This window comes from Papio anubis, chromosome 9 (assembly GCF_008728515.1).
Source record: "Papio anubis isolate 15944 chromosome 9, Panubis1.0, whole genome shotgun sequence".
Lineage (NCBI taxonomy): Eukaryota > Metazoa > Chordata > Mammalia > Primates > Cercopithecidae > Papio > Papio anubis.
Window position 1 is genome coordinate 69721126 of NC_044984.1, and position 22217 is coordinate 69743342.

General features: G+C 35.8%; 1 protein-coding gene across 1 annotated transcript in view; it reads left to right on the plus strand.

Annotated features, from left to right (window-relative positions):
• Window positions 1–13229: 13229 nt before the first annotated feature.
• GLIPR1L2 (GLIPR1 like 2) overlaps window positions 13230–22217 on the plus strand; it is a 41778-nt gene continuing 32790 nt past the window's right edge. The window contains exon 1 of the mRNA XM_017946010.3: window positions 13230–13505. Coding sequence (XP_017801499.3) covers window positions 13272–13505 — 234 coding nt within the window. The 5' untranslated portion in view covers window positions 13230–13271. The remainder of the gene's footprint in view (window positions 13506–22217) is intronic.

Sequence of the window (22217 nt, forward strand, 5' to 3'; positions counted from 1 at the left end):
CACGGTAACTTGATGACCCATAGTCAAACGTTCAGTTTCTACTAAAGCCCACTTACAGGCCAAGAGCTTTCTCCCAAAATGAAAGTAATTATCTGAGGAAGATGGCAGGGTTTTGCTCCAAAATCCTAGAGGTCTCCACTGTGATTCACTTATGGGGGCCTGCCAAAGGCTCCTAACAGCATCTTATCTGCCACTGACACCTTAAGCACAATTGGATCTGCTGGGTCATATGGCCCAAGTGGCAGAGAAGCTTGCACAGCAGCCTGGACCTGTTGCAGAGCCTTCTCCTATTCTAGACCCACACTCAAAACTGGCAGCCTTTCAAGTTACCCAATAAATGGGCCAGAGTAACACACCCAAATGAGGAATGTGTTGTCTGCAAAATCCAAATAGGCCCTCTAAGCATTGTGCCTTTTTCTTGGTTATAGGAGGGGCCAAATGCAATAACTTATCTTTCACCTTAGAAGGAATATCTCCATAGGCCCCACAGCACTGGACCTCTAGGAATTTCACTGAGGTAGAAGGTCCCTGAATTTTAATGGGGTTTATTTCCCATCCTCTTGCATGCAAATGTCTCACCAGTGAGTCCAGTGTGTTTGCTTTTTCTTACTCACTGGATCCAATCAGCATTATGTTATCAATGTAATGGGCCAGTGTGATATCTTGTGAAAGGGAAAAGTGATCAATATTTCTGCAAACAAGATTAGGACACAAAGCTGGAGAGCTGATATACCCCCAGGTAGGACAGTGAAGGTATATTGCTTGCTTTGGGTCTAATCAGATTAAGCATCCAACTCCAGAAACTCCAAAACCAACTAAAGAAATCAATCCTTAAAATTCTATTCCTCTAGAACCACTCCTTGTACCAAAATCTGTATTTGGCAGGGTTCCCTAAAGGGACAGAACTACTAGGATATGTGCATATATGAAACGGGTCTATTAAGGAGAATTGACTCACTCAATCACAAGGTGAAGTCCCATGATAGGCCATCTGTAAGTTGAGAAGCAAAGAAGCCAGCAGTGGCTCAGCCCAAGTCCCCAAACCTCAAAATCAGGAAGCCTACAATGAAGCCATCAGCCTGTGGTCAGAGGCCCGAGAGCCCCTGGTAAACCACTGGTGTCAGTCCGAGAGTCCAAAAGTCAAAGAGCCAGGAGTCTGATGTTTGAGGGCAGGAAGCATCCAGCACAGGAGAAAGATGAAGGCTGAAAGACTCAGTAAGTCAGCTCATTCCACCTTCTCCTGCCTGTTTTATTCTAGCCACAGTGGCAGCCAATTGGATGGTGCCTACCCACACTGAGGGTGGGTCTGCCTTTCCCAGTCCACTGACTCAAATGTTAATCTTCTTTGGCAACACTCTCACAGACACACCCAGGAACAATACTTTGCATCCTCCAATCTAATCAAGTTGATTCTTAATATTAACCATCACAGACATATTTGTGTGTGTGTGTGTGTGTGTGCGTGTATATATATGTACTATTTTTAATCATTTTAAATGTATTTTTAATAGAGCTGAACGTTGTTTTCTATATACTGTCAGATATCTAGGAATTTCCACATAGCTGGGTGATTGATACTTTTTTTTTTCTTTTTGAGACAGGGTCTCACTCTGTCACCTAGGCTGGAGTGCAATGGTGCAATTTTGGCTCACTGCAACCTCCACCTACCAGGTTCAAGCAATTCTCCCACTTCAGCCTCCCGAGTAGCTGGGACTACTGGCGCGTGCCCCCACGCCTGGCTAATTTTTGCATTTTTTTTGTAGAGATGGGGTTTTGCCATGTTGCCCAGGCTGGTCTTGAACTCCTAAACTCAAAGCAATCCACCTGCCTCAGCCTCCCAAGTGCTGGGATTATAGGCATGAGCCACTGCGCCTGGCCAATTGGTGCTATTTTTTATAAAGAAGCCAAGTAGTTTTATATTTAAGTCTTCTTATATCTGTCAGGGTTCTCCAGAGAAACACAACCAATAGGGGAGAGAGACGCGGAGAGGGAGAAGGAGAGAAAGGGGAAGAGGTAGAGTGGGATGGGGAGAGGCAGAGAGAGATTTTTAGTAATTGGCTCACAGGATCCTGTGGGCTAACAAATGGAAATTTTTAGGGTAAGCTGTCAGGATGGAGATTTAAGTGAGAGTTGCTGTTGCAGTGTCTAGTCCAAATGTTGGAAACTCAGGCAAAATGTTTTATGTTGCAGTCTGGAGGCAGGATTTCTTTTTAGAAAAACTCATCCTTGTTCTTAAGGCCTTCAACTGGTTGAATGAGATCCACTCACATCAAAAAGGATAATCTGATTTACTTAAAGTCAACTGATTATAAATTTTAATCACATCTACAAAAAAAAAATCTTTAAAGCAACATCTAGACTAGTATGACCAAACAAATGGTCACTGTAGATTAGCCACATTGACACACAAAATTAACCATTACATTGCTATTTGACATCATGCATATAGAGTCTTATCTTTTTAGTAATATAAGCTTTTGCTATTTGTTTAACTATTGCATCGTTAAAATTCTCATTCATAATTACTTGTTTTTTAACTTGTGGTATGAAATAACCTAAAGGTAAATTCACATGTATGTAGAGTTTTCTACCTATTGCATTGTTTATCATTTTGTTATCTTCACGGATTTTTAATTAAACATTTTCATTAATAATTAAAACATCCTCTGATTTTTAATATCATTACTCATTTATCCCCTTATACTTCTTATTCATTCAAGAGCATATGATTTTCTTTAAGTCAGATTAAAATTTAAAATTTAAAATTTTTTTACAGAAGCATATTCCCTGATGAAGTACTTGTCAAAGAGTGTTAAATTAGCACTGCTATAGGAACTTTCAAGTCATGACAGTTCTCAGAAAATGGAGTCTATTCACAGGACTTTGGTCCATGCTAAAGCTATGAGCAGAGGCTAGAAAGGCAGAGCGTCTCCATCTTATTAGTGGGTCTTCCTCTTACTGTCAAGAAGAGAAGATTCTGGGCCAAGGATATGTCTTTTTTATTTCTTGTGATCTTAACAACAGCCTCTTGACAGGACATCTTGGGAAGCCTGTCTTATGATCTTAACAACAGCCTCTTGACAGGACATCTTGGGAAGCCTGTCATTGCTTGAGGTTCCTTTACTCTGAGTAGACTCTTAATAGCAACTCTCAGTAACCCTCCTATTTCAGTTAGTTTGGAATTGCTAGACAAACTGCTCTAGGCTTAGCTTTTTCAAACTACTGAGAATAGTTAACTCAAGATTTAAGTAGTGCATTTTTCTGGAGATTCTCTTGTCCTGCTAGGACAAGTTTGGGTTGTCAAACTCAAATAAGCGTGTGTTCCCAGAATTTGCTGAATCACTTCAAAATATGAGACAAAGAAATCAGACTTGTCAATAATAGTTGGGCCAGTTTTCTACCTCTTGGGAGAAATGGTGAAGAGATAGTTTAAACAGTATTCTCTGTAGTTTATGATGATGATGATGATGATGATGATACATCCCGCTCAGTAAAAAAAAAAAAAAAAATTGTAGAGTGACCAAAAATCCTAGTTTGCCTGAGACTGAGAGGTTTCCTAGTACATAAGAAAACATACCCAGAATAGGACATTATCTAACAAATGTGGAAGTAGTAACCCTTAGATTAAATCAAAAGGTACTATATGTACATTGAACTAAATGTACCATGTATATTTTTATAATAAAGTAATACATTACAAAATACATAACGACTGAACCTAAAAAGGATGAGGTAGAAATAAATTTAAAAATAAGTGTTAAAGAGATGTTTATGCCAGGAATATAAGAAGAAACACTTCTGACAGTTTTATATTATTTGCTTGCATTTGTATCTTGGCAACTATATTGAATCGGCAATTTCCTCTCAGCAATTTTTCCAGGATATGTGATCATTTTGAGATGGTTGGCTTAGTTAAAACTAGGTAATTTAAACTGTAATTAAATTTACCTGTGATCACTAACTGTAGCAGGGGAAATAAATAAATTCTGTTATCATTACTTTTAGTGGAACTCCCATTTTCTCTCAGGAAAACAACATATCACTTGCCAATGTCCTCCAGACTAAAACTACCAGCAACTCACCTATAGTTATATTCATTGGGTTTGCTTCTTGCAGCTAGGGAAACTACATTGATTATTATAAGAATAACTCAATAAATATTTATTAAGCATGCTCTCATGAAACCTAATATAAAAAAACATTTATTAAGCATGCATAGTATCTGGCACCATGCTAAGTATTAATAATTACTTTTAGTCCTTGTGAATTCAATGAGTGAAAATAAGAGAATTTAAACTTAATAATAGTAATACCTAACAGTAATGCTTGCACTATGCCAAGGCCTAAGTGCCTTACAAATAATAACTTATGTAATTCCCTCAATAATTCTCAGTAAGGTAGATGCTATTAATTTTTATTCCTTGAACTACTAATAAAGCTAAACATATTTTCATAAACTACATTCCAATTTACCAATATATTGTTTGAGAGTTATTAAGAAAGGCTAGGGAATGTTATTTTCACCTTTGATGAAAAGATTACAGGAAGTGGTTTCAAACATATGACCATACTTCATATTGACTTAATGAATACAGAACTAATGTGCATTCAGGAGTCAAATTTTAATATAAATAGTCTCAGATTTATACTCAATTTTATGGCTTGGTCTTTTAGAGACTGATATAGTTTGGCTGTGTCACCACACAAAACTCAAATTGTATCTCCCAGAATTCCCACATGTTGTAGGAGGGACCCAGGGGGAGGTAATTGAATCATAGGGGCCCATCTTTCCTGTGCTATTCTCATGATAGTGAATAAGTCTCATGAGATCTGGTGGGTTTATCAAGGGTTTCTGCTTTTTGCTTCTTCCTCATTCTCTCTTGCTGCCACCATGTAAGAAGTGCCTTTAGCCCTCCACCATGATTGTGAGACCTTCCCTAGCCACATGGACTAAGTCCAATCAAACCTCTTTCTTTTGTAAATTGCCAAATTCCAGGTATGTCTTTATCAGCAGCATGAAAACAAATGAACACAAATGATACTTTAGTTCCAGAGGTCCAAATTCCTCCTGGAATCTAGTTATATATAGTCCATCATACCTATATGTGAAGAGTAGATGCAGGATGAATATTTCTACTACACTGTTATTTAGCCTTTTTTTTTTTTTTTTTTGGTAAATTACCGGTTCATTTTCCACCTCTATTTTTCTAATGGTGCTGCTGTTATTCACTCTCTTAAGAAATTTTTATTTTTTTTGAGACCGTCTCACTCTGTTGCCAGGTGGCAGTGCAGTGGCACAATCTCAGTCCACTGCAACCTCTGCCTCCCGGATTCAAGCAATTCTCCTGCCTCAGCCTCCCGAGTAGCTGAGACTACAGGCATGTGTCACCACACCCAGCTAATTTTTGTATTTTTAGTAGAGACAGGGTTTCACCATGTTGGCCAGGATGGTCTCCATCTCCTGACCTCATGATCTGCCTGCCTCAGCCTCCCAAAGTGCTGGGATTACAGGCATGAGCCACCACACCTGGCCTCTTAGGAAATCTGAATGGCTCCCTGTGCATCTAGGATTTTAATCCTTGGACATTTATCTAGCAAATTTCTCAGTTGCCCTATTTTACATTTTAATGAAGTAAAGTCTATCTTTCTACCTTTCAATGTTAGCTTTTACGTGTGGATCATTTTGGTTTTCTCTTAATGCTTCTCATGCACAATTATCTGAATCTGAAATTTGAATTATAGAAAAAATCAATTGAGTATGTATAGAAAAGAAACAACAATGAGAAAGAGTCAATAAAATAAAATAAAAACAGTGTTTCTAATAACATCTATACAGAGAACAAAATAATACATCTCAGTATCTTCAGTCTTACTCCATGATCAATGTAGATTAAAAATACATTTTTAAATTTGCCAGCTTTTATCTAAATCAAAAAGCATATGGAATTAGAGTATTATTTCCTTAAAATTTCAAGTGCTGACCAGGCATAGTGGCTCATTACAATCCTTAATGTACATACACCTAGCAAGAGAGTATAGAAATATACGAGACAAAACTGATAGAATGACAAGAAGAAATAGATGAATCTATTATCTATAGTTGGAGAATTCAAAACACCTCTATCTGAAATGTATAGATTCAGCAGGCAGAAAATCAGTAAGGACATAAAGTCAACAACATCAATCACCTGGATGTAATAAGACATCTATACATTATTTGACAATAGCTGAATACATATTCTCAATGTCATACGAAACATTTACCAAAATAAACTATATTCTGGACCATAAAACACACCTTAATAAATTTAGAATAGAAGTCATGTAATGCCTCCTCTCAGACCACTAGTAATTGAACTAGAAATCAATAACAGAATGATAACCATAAAATTCCAAAATAAGAGATTAAATGGCACCCTTCTAAATAACACATGGTCCAAAGAAAAAATATCAAAAGAAATTTGAAAATATTTTTAAATGAATGAAAATGAAAACATCCTAGCAAAATCTGTGGGATGCAGCAAAGCATTGCTTAGAGGTAATTTGTAGCACTGAAAAAATATATTAGAAAACAAGAAAGATCTAAAATCGCATATGCTTTCACTGTAAGAAACTAGAAAGAAAGAGCAAATTAAACCCAAAGAAAGCAGAAGAAATAATAAAAATTTGAGCAGAAATCAATAAAATTATAAACAAAATTAATAAAGAAAATTAATAAAACCCAAAGCTGGTTCTTTTAAGGCATAAATAAGATTGATAAGCTTCTAGCCAAGCTAACAGAAAAAGGGAAAAGACATAAATTATCAATATCAGAGATGAAAGAAAGAACATCACTACAGATCTGATGAACATTAAAAGGATAACTGAGCAATACTATAAACAACTCCACACCCACCCTAATACCAAAATCCTGCAAAAACATTACAAGAAAAAAAAGTACTACAGATCAATGTCTCTCATGAACGTAGATACAAAATTCCCCAACAAGATACTAAGCAAATTGAATTTAACAATGTATAAAAATAATTACACACCATGATGGAGTGGAATTTATTCCAGATTGCTCTGGTCTGAATATTTGTCCCCTCCAAACTCATGTTAAAATTTAATTCCATTGAGGCAGTATTGAAAGGTGGGGCTTTAAAAAGATTATTGGGTTATGAGGGCTCTGCCTTCAAGAATGAACCAATACATTCACAGATTAATGGATTAATAGGTTAATGAGTTAATGGATTAATGGGTTATCACAGGAGTGAGACTAAAGGGCTTAGTAAAAAGGGGAAGAGAGACCAGAGCTAGCATGACCAACTTTCTTGCCATATGATGCCCTGCACTGCCTCAGGACTTTGCAGAGTTCTCAACAGCGAGAAGGTATTTCACCAAATGCAGCCCCTCAACCTTGTGTTCTCAGTCTCCATAGCTGTAAATATTAAATATTTTTCTTTATAAATTACCCAGTTTCAAGTATTCTGTTATAAGCAGCAGAAAATGAACTCAGACATAGGTATACAAGCCTGGTTCAATTTGCAAATCAATTAATGTAATAAATCACATCAATAGACTAAAGAAGAAAAACCATATATCAATAGATGCAGAAAGAACATTGGACAAAATCCAAAATGAACTCATGACAAAAATTCTCAATAAACTAGCAATAGTAGGAAACTTCCTTGAGATATTGATAAAGATAACAATATTTACAAAAAAAGCTATAGCTAACTACAAAGTTAATGATGAGAAACAGGAAGCTTTCTCACTAAGATCAGGAACAAGGCAAAGATACCGCTCTAATCACTGCTCTTCAACTTCATACTGGAAGTCCTTGCTAATGCAATAAGACAAGAAAATAAAAGGTTTATAGATTGAGAAGAAAGAAAGAAAAATGTCTTTGTTTGCCAATGACATAATTATTTATGTACAAAATCCAAAGAATCAACAAACTTCGGAAACTAATCAATGATTTTAGCAAGGTTGCAGGATACAAGGTTAATATAGAAAAGTCAGTTACTTTAAATTACTTTCCTATATACTAACCACGAACAAGTAGAATTTAAAATAAAAAATGTAATAGCGTTTAGCACACACGAACAAATACTTAGTCACAACTCTAACAAACTATTTACAAAATCTATATGAGGAACACTACAAATGTATGATAAAAGAAATCAAAGAACTAAATAAATGAAGAAATATTCCCTGTTAGTAAATAGAAAGACTAAATATTGTTAGGATATCAGTAATTCCCAATTCGATCTATAGATTTAATGTAACCCCAGTCAAAATTTCAGCAATTTGTGGATATCGACAAAATAATTCTAAAGATTATATGAAGAGGCAAAAAAAAAAAAACTGAACAGCCAATACATTGGATGAGAAGAACAAGGTTGCAGGACTAACACTACATGACATTAAGACTTACTATAAGGGTACATGTCTCAGTCTATTTTGTGCTGCTATCACAGAATGTCTGATATTTGGTAATTTATAAAAAACAAAGATCAATTTCTTACAGTTCTGGAGGCTGGAAAGTCCAAGATTGAGGAGCTTGCATCTGGTGAGAACCTGCTGGCTGTGTCATCTGATGGCAGGAGTTCACAGAGCAAGAGAGTGCAGGCATATGTGCAAAAGAAGGGAACTGAACCCACTCTTTTATCAGGAACTCACTCCCTCAATATTTTACCAATCCTGTGATAATGGCATTAATTCAATTCATGAGGATAGAGCTCTCATGACCTAATCACCTCTTAAAGATCCCACCTCTCAATGCTGTTGTATTGGGTATTAATTTTCTAACACATGAATTCAGGGGGACACATTCAAACAATAGCAAAAATACAGTAATTAAAACAGTATAGTATTGGTGAAAGCAGAAATAAATAAATCCATGGAACAGAATAGAGAGCTCAGAAATAGAACAACATAAATCAAGTCAACTGATCTTTGACAAAGGAGCAAAGGCAATATAATGGAGCAAATGTAGTCTTTTCAACAAACGGTTCTGGAACAACTGAATGTCCATAAATAAGAAAAAAATATCAGTCTAAGCACAAACTTTATACCCTTAACAAAAATTAATCAAAATGGATCACAGACCTAAATGTAAATGCAAAAGTATAAACTCATAGAAGTTTATATAAGAGAAAATCTAGATGATCTTTAATTTGGCAATAATCTTTTAGATACGACACAAAAGTTATGATTTATGAAAGAATAAATTGATAAGCTGGGTGCCATTAAAACTAAAAATTTCTACACAGCAAAAGACATTCTTAAGAGAATGAAAAGACAAGCCACAGCCTGGGAGAAAAACACAGAAGATATGTGCAATAAAAACTATTACCCAAAATAAGCAAAGACTCTTTAAACTCAACAGTCGAAAAACAAACAGCTTAATTTAAAAATGGGTCAAAAACCTTAATGGACACCTCACCAAAGAAGATACATAGTACTCAAATGAGCATATGAAAAGGTGCATCATATGTCATCAGGAAAATGCACATTAAAATACCAATGAAATACCACTACACACCTATCAGAATGGCCAAAATCCAGAACACTGGCAACACCAAATGCTAACAAGGATGTGGAGGAACATGAGCTCTCATTCATGACTGGTGGGAATGCAAAATGGCACAGCCACTTCAGACTACAGTTTAGTGGTTTCTTAAAAAACTGAACATTATACTTACTGTCATAGTCTGTTTAATGTTACTCATAAGAAAATACCTGAAACTGGATAAGTTATAAAGAAAAGGAATTTACTTCTTAGAATTGTGGAGGTTCAGAATTTCAAAGTCAAGGGGCCATATCTGGTGAGGCCCTTCTTGCTACTGGGGACTCTGCAGAATCCCAAGGCAGCACAGAGTATCACATGGTAAAGGGGCTAAATGAATCCATTAACCCATTAATCTATGAATGGGTCAATACATTCATGAGGACAGACCCAATCACTTCTTAAAGGCCCCATCTTTCAATACCGTTACATTGGGGATTAAGTTTCAACATGAATTTTGAAACGGACAAATATCCAAACAATAGCACTTACCATATGATCCAGCAATCATGCTCTTGGTATTTATCCAAAGGAGTTGAAAACTTATGTCTACACAGACACCTGCACAAAGATGTTTATAGCAACTGTGTTCCTTTGCAAATTGATATGGTTTGGCTCTGTGTCCCCACCCAAATCTTACCCTGAATTGTAATAATCCCCACGTGTCATGGGAGTGACTCGGTGAGAGGTAATTGAATCATGGGGGCAAGTTTTTCCCATGCTGTTCTCATGGTAATGAATAAGTCTCATGAGATCTGATGGTTTTATAAAGGGTAGTTCCCCTGCACATGGTCTCTTGCCTGCCAGCATGTAAGATGTCCCTTTGCTCGTCCTTCATCTTCCACCATGATTGTGAGGGCTCCCAGCCATGTGGAATTGTGAGTCCATCAAACCTCTTTCCTTTATAAATTACCCAGTCTTGGGTCTGTCTTTATTAGTGGCATGAGAACAGAATAATACACCAATACCTAGAATCAACCAATGTGTCCTTCAATAGCTACTGGAATAAAGAAATGTTGGTACATCCAGAAAATGAAAAATTATTCAGTGCTAAAAAGAAATTAGGTACCAAGCCATGAAAAGACATGGAAGAAATTTACACACATATTACTAAGTGAAAGAAGCCAATCTGAAAATGCTACATACTGTATGATTCCAACTATATAACATTCTGGAAAAAGCAAAACTATGAAGACAGTAAAAATATAAGTAGTTGCTAGGGTTACGAGGGAGGGAGAGATGAATAGTCTGAACACAGGGGATTTTTAGGCAGTAAAACTACTCTATATGATACTAAATGCTGGAAACATGACATTATACATTTATCCAAACCCATGAAATGTGCAACACCAAGAATGAGTCCTAACATACACTATGAACTCTGGGTGGGAATAATGTATAAATGTAGATTCATCAACTGTAAATGTACTACTCTGTTGTGGGATGTTGATAATGAGGGAGGTTATGTACGTGTGGGGGCAGGAGGTACATGAGAAATCTCTGTACCTTCCTCTCAGTTTTGCTGTGAACCTAAAACTGCTATTAAAAAATAGAGTCTATTTTTAGAAAAGGACTTGGTAAAAACAAAACAAAACAGAAGTAGCTCTACCACCCCCTGGCTGGGTGGCCTCAGGCAATTTGATTTCTCTTTTTCTCAGTTTTTCCATCTGTTAAAGGGATAATAACTATTTCTTAAGATTTGTATGACTTGAATGAGTTGCTATTGTCCAAGCATTTTAAATAGTGCCCGACACATTAAATATTTGTGAAATAGATTAAAAGTAGTATTCACCACTCTGTATTGTAACTATTGATGATTCAGCTGTATCACCTTTAATTAAAAGCTTCCTGTGGATAGACTCCATGTCTAGTTTGTTCAGCATTTGAACCTTTAGCTGGGCTGTGACACACACGAGGTACCAAGGAAATATTTATTGAATGAAATGTCTAGCAGTGGAATGGGCTTCCCAGGAAATGGTGACTTCCTGTTGGTGTAATTGTTTAAGAAAAGGATGTGATGATCACCTGTCAATGATGTTCCAGAGAGTATGCCTAACACATGAGGCTAGTAATCGTGGCTAAAATTTCTTCCAAATCTAAGATTGTATTATTCTATTTATATTTTTTCTTTAGCATTGTTTGCAGTCTAACAACAGTACCACCATAATAAAGGAATTGCATTTTTCAGCACTTGCCACCTTCACCCTTAAATAGGTTCTAGCCATACCAAAATACTTTAGCCTTTAGGATCTTCCTCTCTCCTTAGGCACATTACGTGCTTTTCCTTTTGTTTAGAATGCTATCTTACACTTGTCTGTTTCAGTTTCTGTATACATTTTCCAGAAAGGCTTCCTTGGTCCTCCACAAGAGTACTAATCGTCCCTCACATGATGCAATAGAATTTTGGCTTTGTATTTATCACATGTTATAAATACTACCTGATTGCTAATTCACTAAACTGTAAGCTGCTTAAAAGCTGAATCTGTGTCTTGTCTACTAATCTTTTTCAATCACTTAATACACTGCACAATAGTAAGTATTCAAGGGCATGAATGAAACCATCTTACATAGGTCCACTGTTTTTCAATTGTGTGCATCACAATTTTTGAAAGCATTTTTCTTTTTATAAATGTTTGGCTAACCTGTTACAATGTTTTGTAGTAAAATTTTCTCTTAATGTCAATTTTCCATATCTGCTTAATGCATTAAGCACAATATGTAATATGCAAACGTGTACTCCAAAACAAACATGTGCTTTTTTTCCACGCTTAGAATTTAAAGTCTTCAAAGCAAGTTGGTTTTGTTATGTTTTGTTTTTGAGGAAAATGTTTGGAGGTAAATAGATCAGGCCAAAATCAGCTAGATATCAGCCAATTTTGTCTGGAAAAAAAAGAAAAGAGGTTTTTCTTACTGTGAATGCCACAATTACTGAAAAAGATGAATCTTGATATTCCAGGCTGTCTGAATTGTGCTGATGAGAGAAGAAGTAGAAATGTTTTAACCTTTGGAGAGTTTGGTGATCCCTACTCTCCCTTCACTCCCATTTATTTTGTGGTTTCCCACAAAGGTTCATTTAAAAACTGAAAAAAATCTCATCGATTAAGTTGGCCTTAAGAACTTCTTTGGCCTTAAGAACTAGCAACATTTCTTTATTCCATTCTGTCCCTGAGGAAAATAAAGGGCTGGCCCTGCATCAAATTTCCAACTCAATAGGTAATGCAGAAAAAAAATTAATTGAATTTGTATCCGCATCGCAGAAAAATCATTTCACCTGGCACAATTAGAAGGTTCCTCAGACCCGTTACTCAGTAATTGGCATTTACCATACAAACTGATGACTCATGAATGACGACATATCATTCAGTGTCAGAAATCAATTAGGGATAACATTTCACTACATTGGTTTAGTGAAAAGCGCTTACTCACGTAGCGCAAGTCTTTCTTTAGTTCGTCAGACATCTATTGCCAGCTTTCTTCACTCTGCAGGTCTAGTTTTCCCCTCCTCTCCCCCTCCCCTCCCCACTCTCCCCTCCTTACTATCCTCTCCCTCCTCTCACCTCCTTCCTCTTTTCCCCCTCCTCCCTCCTTTGTTTTTCCTCCTCCCCGCTCCCTTTCTCCCTCCAGGAGGCGGGACAAGGCTCGCCTGCGTCCCCCGTAGATTGGCAGGTCACTGGGACGGCCAGCGCGTGCGCACTGGCCTGTCCGCGGCCGGTGGAACATGGAGGCCCCAAGGTCTTTCGCCCGGGAGTGGAGCGCACAATCCCTCCCCCTGGCAGTAGGGGGCGTTTTGAAGCTGCGGCTCTGTGAGCTGTGGCTACTGCTACTAGGTTCTAGTTTGAACGCGACATTGTTGCCACACGAAGAGGACGTAGACTTTATCAACGAGTACGTGAACCTCCACAATGAGCTGCGGGGCGACGTCATTCCCCGAGGGTCTAACTTACGCTTCATGGTGAGGCCGGAAGGCGGTTTCCCGAACCTTCCACGACCGTTGCCACAACGCCTCCCTCGGCCTCGGGAAGTTGGGGCCACTGCTCTGAGGCCGAAGGATCGCGGAGAACCGCACTTTTAGCTTGGATTTTAAAGTACATGTGAAGTTTATACAGAGAAAAACTGCGGACACTCAAAACACATACTTATTACCATAATATTGCACAGGGCCGGGACTAGGGTGATAGAGGCACTGGCCTGCAGTGCAGATTTTAAGGGGGCGCCAATGCAAGAAAATGATATTTTAATGCAACGGGTTTTAAAAAATTAAAAATCAGTGCAAAAATATCAATATCAGTGATAAAGAAATGTTAAAAAATTTAACAAAGACAGGAACCTTGGGTCTGGATAAGGGAAAAGCAAGTGCGACACTCTCAGGGTGGTGCAAATCAAGATGAGAACCTATTTGTATTTGAAATTTTTAGCTTTTTCCATCACAGATGTCACATTAGCTTTGCCTTTTAAAAATATTTTTTATCTTGATTATTGGTTTTTATTTTATTTTTATTTTTGGTGTCCATTCCAAATTTGTCTCCTAAGGAAGTCTCTCAGTTTCCTCACCCTAGTCTTGACCCTGATTTTGCCTTACCTTACAATGCTGTTCTTGCTTTCCCGCTCTTTTACACCCTATAGTCATTTAACAGCTCATCAACTATTCCCTGGTTGCTATGGAGTTTTCATGACTGGCATTAAAATGACTGAAAATCCAGCAAGTATTACTGTCCTCTTAGGGAATTAGAAGCTTCAAATTTATGTTATAAATTATATAGCAAGGACTACTTTCCTAGACATGTCTTTTCTTCCTTCAGCATTAGTTCTTAGCACAAATTTCAGAAATGGGATAAATAAATTAAGGGTACGATATTTTTTATTTATTTAACACATAGCAATTGTTATGCTAACGGGCTGTGCCAAATTTAGCATATACCAGCTGTGTATAAATGTTCTGTTTTCACCACATCCTTACTGACTTGGACATGTTCAATTATTTGCTAAATGATAAATTATAAAAATGGTAATTTGTTTTAATGTTAATTTTAAGATACTATTTTGATAGGACATACTTTAGTTCTTTCTCGTTCATTTCCTTTACCTTTCATATTGTCATCATTTCTGTGTCAGATTATATGCTTTCTTGTAGAAATATGCTAGCACTTGGTTCTATCTGCGGAAGACACTTTTTTCTAAGCCAATTCTTTATCTTTTGAATTCAATTATAGAGTTTGGGGATATTTGGGAGTTTCAGCTAATTTTCCATTTTTTTGTGACTAATTCAATTTCTTCCCAATTTGAAGATTATCCTTAATCCTGAAAATTAATAAACACATAATACTTTCTAATACAACTTTTCATAGGTTTTCTATCTCATCTCTAAAAATTATATAATATTTCAAACATAAGGTATATAAAATAATATACCTGTATACCCACAATCAATATTTTTAAATATGGACTTTTTTTTTTTTTTTTTTTTTGAGACGGAGTCTTGCTCTGTCGCCCAGGCTGGAGTGCAGTGGCGCGATCTCAGCTCACTGCAAGCTCCGCCTCCTGGGTTTACGCCATTCTCCTGCCTCAGCCTCCCGAGTAGCTGGGACTACAGGCGCCCGCCACCTCGCCCGGCTAGTTTTTTGTATTTTTAGTAGAGACGGGGTTTCACCGTGTTAGCCAGGATGGTCTCCATCTCCTGACCTTGTGATCCGCCCGCCTCGGCCTCCCAAAGTGCTGGGATTACAGGCTTGAGCCACCGCGCCCGGCTAAATATGGACATTTTTAAAGGAATAGTATTTGATGTATAGGTTAAAGTCCCACCCTAAATGTTTACCCTTTTCTTCTTTCTTAAAGTTAATGTATATTTTTCCCATGTATTTTATTAGGACATAAATATTAACTGTAAATAGTATAGTCCATCGTAATAATATGGCCTATTTAAAACGTTTCTTTAGCATATTTGGACATCGTTTTATTTTAATTATTTTATTGGTTATTTTTAGTATTTTAATATATGTATTTATAAATTCCAAAAGTTAGTATCTGTAAACTCCACCCAAATATTAATAAGATCTTAGAACACAAATTCTGAATACTTTCCATCCTTATTCATGCTATTATCTTGTAGTACTTTTGTTCTACCTTGCTTTTAAATACCAAAATAATTGTTGTTTTTAAAAAATTGTATTACAATATACAGGACATAACATTTACCATTTTAACCATTTTTAAGTGTATAGTTCAGTGGCATTAAGTACATTCGCGTTGTTGTGCGCCTGTTACCACCACCCATCTCCAAAATTTTTTCATCTTCCTGAACTAAGACACCATACCCATCAAATAATTACTTTATTCTCATTTCCCCTCCTCCCAGGCCTCTATCACCATTCTACTTTCTATCCCTATTAATTTTACTTCTTAAGGTACCAAATATAAGTGGAATTGTACAATATGTGTCTTTGTTACTAGCTTATTTCATTTGGTAAAATGTTTATAAAGTTCACCCATGTTGTAGCATGTGTCAGGATTTCCTGTCTTTTTACAGCTGAATAATATTCTACTGTGTGTATATACCATATTTTGTTTATCAATTCACCTGTCAGTGGATATTTAGATTGCTTCCATTATTTGGCTATTGTGAATAAAACTGCTATAGACATGGGTGTACATTTATCTGCTACAGTTCCTGCTTTTGCTGTTTCTGGGTATATACCCAGAACTGGAATTGCTGTATCATATGATAATTCTATGTTCAATTTTTCAAAGAACCGCCATTCTGTTTTCCATAGTGGCTGCACCATTTTACATTCCCACCAAGAATGTTCAATGGTTCAATTTCTCCACATCCTTGATAACACTTGTTATTTTCTGTTTTATTTTTCTTACTCCTCTTTTTTTCCTAATGATAACCATCTAGCAGGTATGAAGTGATACCTCACTGTATTTTTTATCTGCATTTCCCTAATGATTACTGATATTGAGTGTCTTTTTATTTGCTCCTTGACCAAGTTTTTCTCTTCCTTGAAAAGCTATTCAAGTCCTTTGCACACTTTTTGGCCAACTTTTTAGATTTTTGTTGTCGAGTTATAGGAATTTTCATAGATTCTGGTTATTAATCTTTTTCAGATATATGATTTGAAAGTATTTTCTCCCATTTTGTAAGTTGCCTTTTCACTCTATCAATAATATCCTTTGATGAACAAAAGTTTTTAACGTCAATAAAGTATAATTTATCATTTGTTGTTGTTATTGTGTGTATTTTTTGTATCGTATCCAAGAAATCATTGCCAAATTCAGTGTCATGAAGCTTTTCCCCTGTGCTTTTTAAAGGTTTTATAGTTTTAGGTCTTTGAGTTAAGTTTTGTATATTGTATAAGGTAAGGGTCCAGCTTATTCTTTTGCATGTGGATATCCATTTTTCCTAACTTCATTTGCTGGAAAGATTGTTATTTTCCCCATAAAATGGTCTTGCCACCCTTGTTAAAAATCATTTGACCATATATACTGGTGTTTGTTTTCGGGCCCTCTATTCGTTTCTATTAGTCTAATATGTCTGTATGCTATTAATAGTTTCACAACAATTACTGTAGAATACTGGTAAGTTTTGAAATTAGGAAGTGTGCATTCTCCAACTTTTTTCATCTTCTTCAAGATTATTTTGGCCATTCAGGGTCCTTTCAGATTTTTTATGAATTTTGGGATGTATTTTTGTATTTTTGCAAAAAAAAAATACATTATTGGGATTTTGATATGGGTTTCATTGATTTGTAACATTTTGGATAGAATGGCTGTCTTAACAATATAAAGTATTCCAGTACATTAACACAGGATGTCTTTTCACTTTCTAGTATCCACCTTAATTTCTTTCAGTAGTATTTTGTTGTTTTTAGCATATATGTTTTTCCCTCTTTGGCTAAGTTTATTCCTAAATATTTTTTTCTTTCTGATGCTATTGTGATGGAGTGGTTTACCTAATTCCCTTTCATATTGTTTGTTATTAACATATTGAAAAGCAACTAATTTTTGTATGTTGATTTTGTAACCTGCTACTTTTCTGAATTTATTTATTGGTTCTATTTTGTGTGTGGAATCTTTCGGGTTGTCTACGTATAAGATGATGGTGTGGCTATTTTTCTTCGCTTCGTTAATGTATTCTGTCACAATGGTTAATTTTTATATGTCAAACCATTCCTGCACCAAGGAGTAAATTCCACTGGGTTATCATGTATAATTCTTTCAATGTGCTGTTAAATTCAGCTCTTTTTAATGTGCTGTTAAATTCAGCTTTTTGTTTTTGTTGAAGATTTTTATATTAATATTCATAAAAGATATTGGCCTATAGTTTTCTTATGGTATCTTTTTCTGGCTTTCGTATCAGGGTGATGCTGGCTTCATTGAATGAGTTAATAAATGTTCCCCCCTCTTCATTTTTGGGGAAGAGTTTGAGAATTGATGTTAATTCTTTAAATATATGCCTTGAACTCCTATTAGAATTCACCAATGACTCCATCTGGTTCTGGGCTTTTCTTTGTTGGGAGATTTGTATTACTGATTTTTATTATTATTTTATTAATGTATTATTATTTTAATAATTTTATTGTTTTTATTCAATCTTTTTACTAGCTATAGGTCTGTTTAGATTTTCTGTTTCTTCGTTACTACCTTTTGGTAGGTTGTATGTTTCCAAGAATAAGTCTTCTGTCTTTATTTCTTACTCAGTCTTGCTAAACATGTATCATTTTTGCTGATCTTTTTGAAGAACCAGCTCATAGTTCTGCTGATTTTCTCTGTTGTTTTTCTGTTCTCTATTTTATTTATCTCTGCTTCAATCTTTATTATTTCCTTCCTCTAGTAACTTTGGGTTTCGTTCAATTTTCCTCTTCTACTTACCTATGGTGTACAGTTAGGCTGTCGATTTGGAGTCTTTCATCTTTTTTAAAAAATGTAAGCTCTTACACTCTTACATTTTCCTCTTAGTGCTGTTTTTTGTACATTCCAGATGTTTGAATAGTTGTGTTTTCATTTTCATTTTTCCCAAGGTATTTTCTTTTGTGATTTATTTTTTGAGTCATTGCTTAAGAATGTGTTGCTTAGCATTATTATTTCATTTTTTTTTAAATTTTTTTTTGAGACAGGATCTCATTCTGCTGCCCAGGCTGGAGTGCAGTGGTGTGATCTCAGCTCACTGCAGCCTTTACCCCTGGGGCTCAAGTGATCCTCCCATCTCAACCACCTAAGTAGCTGGGACTACAGGTGCTCACCACCATGCCCAGCTGATTTTTGTATTTTTTGTAGAGGCAGGGTTTTGCCATGTTGCCCAGGCTCGCACCTGGCCCGTTATAATTATTTATGCTAGCTAACCATTACTTCTTGTATTGCATTACCACTTTCTGGAATCAGTTTCCTTGTGCCTAAAATACATCCTTTAATAGCTCATTCAGCAAGGGAGTGTGAATAGTAAACTTCATATTTCTATATGTAAAATAATCTTTACTTCACACTCTTGAATGATGTTGTTCTCTGTCAGCGCTATCTTCTGTCTCCCACTGTTGCTTTTGAGGTTTCTTTTGTTAGCTGAACTCAGAAGTTCCCACAGTATGGTTCCTATACCAGCAACAACAGAATCAGAATCACCTGTGAACTTGTTAGAAATTAAAGTTCTTAGGACCTATCCCAGACTTACTGAATCAGAAATCCTGGTTTTGAAACCCAGTAATCTGTATTTTAATAAGTCCTCCAGATGATTCTGAAGTGTACTAAAGTTTGAGATCCACTAGTCTTTTGATCTTTTAAAGATGATTTATCTTTTCTCTCCAGCTACTTTAAATATTTTATATTTGCTGTTCTGTAGTTTTACCCCATACTGGTACTAAGCATGCATTTATTTTTATTTATTTTGTTCAGAACTTTTCTTCTTGAATCTCTGTATCCATGTCCATTGTTAAGACTAAAATTCTTCAGCATTATTTCATAGAATGTTGCCCCCTTCCCCATGCTCTCTAGTCTCCCTGTCTTGAACTCCTATTAGTTGTATATCTGACTTTTTCATCCTTTTCTCTACAGCTCTCCATTTGCTCTCTGTAGTCTATCTCTTTTTCTGTTTTCCTTCCGAGTCATTGCTTTAGAACTACTGTTCAGTCACCAGTTTTCTCTTCGGATTTGTGTGATATATTTAACTGGCCAATTGATTTTTTAAAATTTCTAGACTATTTTATAAAATTTGCTCATATTCCCCCACTGTTCTGTTTTCTCTTGTGATTTCGGTTTTTACACTCACTTATTTAATCATTTTAAACATAAATTATTTTATATTTTCATAAAATATTTTTAGTGTTTTATTATTTTAGTTTCTTTGGGTGCCATTTCTCTTATTTTAGCTATGAGCCTCTGTCATGTTTATAATTTTCTATCCTATGCTCATTTTCAGCAGAGATTATGTGTGTGAGAGAAAGAGTTCCATATTGTCCAAATAGTGGAAAAATAAATATTGCTACAGACTAGTTTTTATTAGCTTTTGCCTTACTCCCCTGTTACAGTCAGTTTTATATTTATAATTGTTTTTATATTTATAATGTGTTAAGTTTTGATGTTTATAATTTGTTTGGGTATTGTCAGCAGATATAGGCAATTTAAGTATAATGTCCACCTGTATGCATAGTATAGATCTAGAACTGATTTCTCACATAACATGACTTTTTTCCATCTGACTTTCTGTCACTTCCTCAGACTTCTGGGAAGGATTTGCTGGTCTGCTTCATTTAGGAAGAAGTCAGCATCCTAATTTTTCCACAAATACTTCAGTCCCAGAACTTGTCTCAGGTGGCTTTATGGCTACATTTTCTCTTCCTATATTGGTGGCATTTATATCTGATCTGATGTTTCCTTTCCTTAGATTAGGCACATGAGTTTACCACTTTGACTTTTAACTTTTCTCTTCATTTCTGGCACCTGAGTATTACCTTTCTTTCCTTTGAGCTCAGCTGTGGATTTAAAAAAAAAAAAAAAAAAGGCCGGGCACGTTGATTCATGCCTGTAATCCCAGCACTTCGGGAGGCCAAGGCGGGCGGATCACTTGAGGTCAGGAGTTCTGGCCAGCCTGGCCAATATGGTGAAACCCTGTCCCTACTAAAAATACAAAAATTGCCAAGCATTGTGGCACGCGCCTGTAATCTCAGCTACTTGGAAGGCTGAGGCAGAAGAATCGCTTGAACCCGGGAGGCGGAGGTTGCAGTGAGCTGAGATCACACCACTGTACTCCAGCCTGGGCAACAGTGAGACTCCGTCTCAAACAAAAGAAAAAAAGCCTTTATCATACAAGGATTGAACTATATGAATTGCTCTTCAACCATTTTTGACCTAGAAAACACAAGCAATTTCATAGGATTCAAACTAAACATTTTATTCACCATTTTTATAGGTTTGTAATATTAGAAGATTGTGCCTTAGCTTCGTCCTCTTTTTGCTTTAACTTTCTTACATTCTTGGATGCTAGAAGCACAGAATCCCTCCCTTCTTTTTCTGGGCTGTTCTGGGGCTGAGTGATTCCTAATTCTAACCTGACATTGTAGTACTAGGAGAAGGCTCAAGACTTAGACTCCCCTCATGTACCAGATAATGGGCTGTAGTTTTATATGTAATATCAATTTTTAATTTAATATTACAAATAAATCTTCCTCCTTTTTTTAAAAAAGAAAAAACAGTACAGTCAATGTTAACATTTTTTAACAGCCACTTCAGTCATGTTCCCTTTCTCCATCCCCAGAGACAGTGACCTTTATGAGTTTGATATGAGTCATTCTAATACATTTTTTAAGGTTTCAAATATATATGTGATGATCTAGACCAAAAACATAATGTTTGGAGGTTTCTGTCTTATATTTCTATAAGTGGCATTATGTAGAATTTATTATGTTACTTGGTTTTTCATTCAAAATTATACATTTGAGATTTATTCATAGATACAAATCTAGTTAATTCAGTTTTATGTGCTATGATATTTATCCCTTAAATATACTACATTTTTTACCTGTTCCTTTATTGATGGACATTTAGATTGTTTTAAAAATAAATAAATAAGCATAGCCAGGATATTTTGAAAAATGAGGGTTATTGAACATATTAGATTTTATAGCATATGATAAAGCCTCAATAAGTAAAATAATATAGTACTAGTATGTTAAAAGATATACCATTGGAAAGATGTAGAGTTCAGAAATAACCCAAATATGTAAGGGAATTTAGTATATGACAAAAGTAACATCTCAAATCTGTGAGCTATCGATAGACTTTTAAATTGGTGTTGATAGATCTGGGTAGTCATTTGAAAAAGGTAATTTGCTTCATCCGTACATCTATATAAACTCCAGCTAAGTCAACAATTCCCCACAGACAAGACAATAAAAGTATTGTTGAACTTTGGAGTTTTACTTGCCTGATAGGTAAGATATGATCTCTGATTTTTATGTCTCTTATTATAAGCAAAGCTATGCATCCTTTCATGTGAATAAGGATCTGTTAGTATCCTTTAATGATTTTTTTTAATCAGTTTTTTTTACTTTTTTTCTCCCATTATTTATTTGGGAAATGAGCCATTCATCTGTGATATGAGTTGTAATTATTTTCCCAGTTTGTCAGGGTTTTTTAAATCTACTTATGTATTTTTTGCTATTCAGACTTTTTAACATTT